The sequence below is a fragment of the Sinocyclocheilus grahami genome, unplaced genomic scaffold (assembly GCF_001515645.1).
Source record: "Sinocyclocheilus grahami isolate Dianchi unplaced genomic scaffold, SAMN03320097.WGS_v1.1 scaffold24719.1, whole genome shotgun sequence".
Classification (NCBI taxonomy): Eukaryota; Metazoa; Chordata; class Actinopteri; order Cypriniformes; family Cyprinidae; genus Sinocyclocheilus; species Sinocyclocheilus grahami.
Window position 1 is genome coordinate 21,275 of NW_015519583.1, and position 1,171 is coordinate 22,445.

At 44.6% G+C, this 1,171-nt stretch overlaps 1 protein-coding gene across 1 annotated transcript in view; it reads right to left on the reverse strand.

Moving 5' to 3' along the window:
- Window positions 1–783, reverse strand: part of LOC107580103 (cadherin EGF LAG seven-pass G-type receptor 1-like) — a gene marked incomplete at both ends in the record, with an annotated part of 22,042 nt that extends 21,259 nt beyond the window's left edge. The window contains 3 exons of the mRNA XM_016265849.1: window positions 120–233; window positions 318–503; window positions 611–783. Coding sequence (XP_016121335.1) covers window positions 120–233; window positions 318–503; window positions 611–783 — 473 coding nt within the window. The remainder of the gene's footprint in view (window positions 1–119; window positions 234–317; window positions 504–610) is intronic.
- Window positions 784–1,171: the final 388 nt, after the last annotated feature.

The following is a 1,171-nucleotide window of genomic DNA, read 5'->3' on the forward strand; positions in this document are numbered from 1 at the left end:
AAAAAAATCTAAATATTGAGAGTCACATGCTCCATTGTGCTCCAGAGTCACATATATAATTCACAACTGCTACTGTCTGATGCAAGGTGAAAGATTCAAATGCTTTCTCTAGGCCTCACCTGCATGCATCCCTTAAAACCCTGCTGGATGCTGTTACTCTGTCCCTGAAGTCCACCAATGAACAGGCTCCTCAGCTTGAGTCCAGGCAGCTCATTTCCAATCTCTGCTGACTTCTGTAAAGCATGGAAGACTTCAGTAAACAGGTTTCATCAAAGGACAGTTCTGTTTAGTAAAGACGGTGTAACCACAGAACTGACCATGACCATGTTGTAGTCCAGGAACACATGTGCCATGTACTTTGTGTCCTTCCCATCTTTGCTGCTCCTCAGCTCCACGAGGAGGTGGTGCCATTCCCCATCATTCACTCGGACCTCTGGGAAATCCAGCGTGGCCACTTTCTGCTCTCCCAGAAGTACTTCAAACCGCACATACTTGTCCCTTAACTTAGAAAAAGTCAGGAAATGGTTTAAAATGGCATGCCTGATTAGGAAATGGTATAAGAATTAATTGACATCAAATGAGAATGACCTGTATTATATCTGACACTCACCAGAAGGGTAACTTGAGATGTGTCGCCAGCGTTGACTTGCATTAGGGTTGCGGTTCCACTGCTCTGTCTGGTGCGAAACATTAGGCTGATGTACCAGGGCACAGCGATGGTGATATCAGGATCATTCCACGACACCATGGCATGACCATCAAAGTGCTGTGGTGAAGGCATGACTGCAAGAAAGTAAGAAACAGTTTATGACTGACTGCATAAAAAATAGAGGGGGTTTTTTCCCAGGAAAATGGAGCCTTTTGACTCTGAGCCACATATTGGCCACATACTTAAAGGAGTGGAAAAGCCTCAAACAAACCAAGACTTATCAGCAATGTACTTCCGTCTACTGTTTGATTTGTGTGTGGGCAAGTCAAATAGCAGAAGTGTGATGGTATGGAAATGCTACAGTAGAGTCACAGAGTCAAGTGAGGACTCGAGAACCTTTCAGCTATGAGCCCTGAACACTGGCAAAGAGTGTGAAGAATCTCTACACTAGCACAGTCCACAGTTCCTGCTGCAGCCTTGAAATCACTCTGTTATAGACGACATTTCCCTTAGAAAGAAACA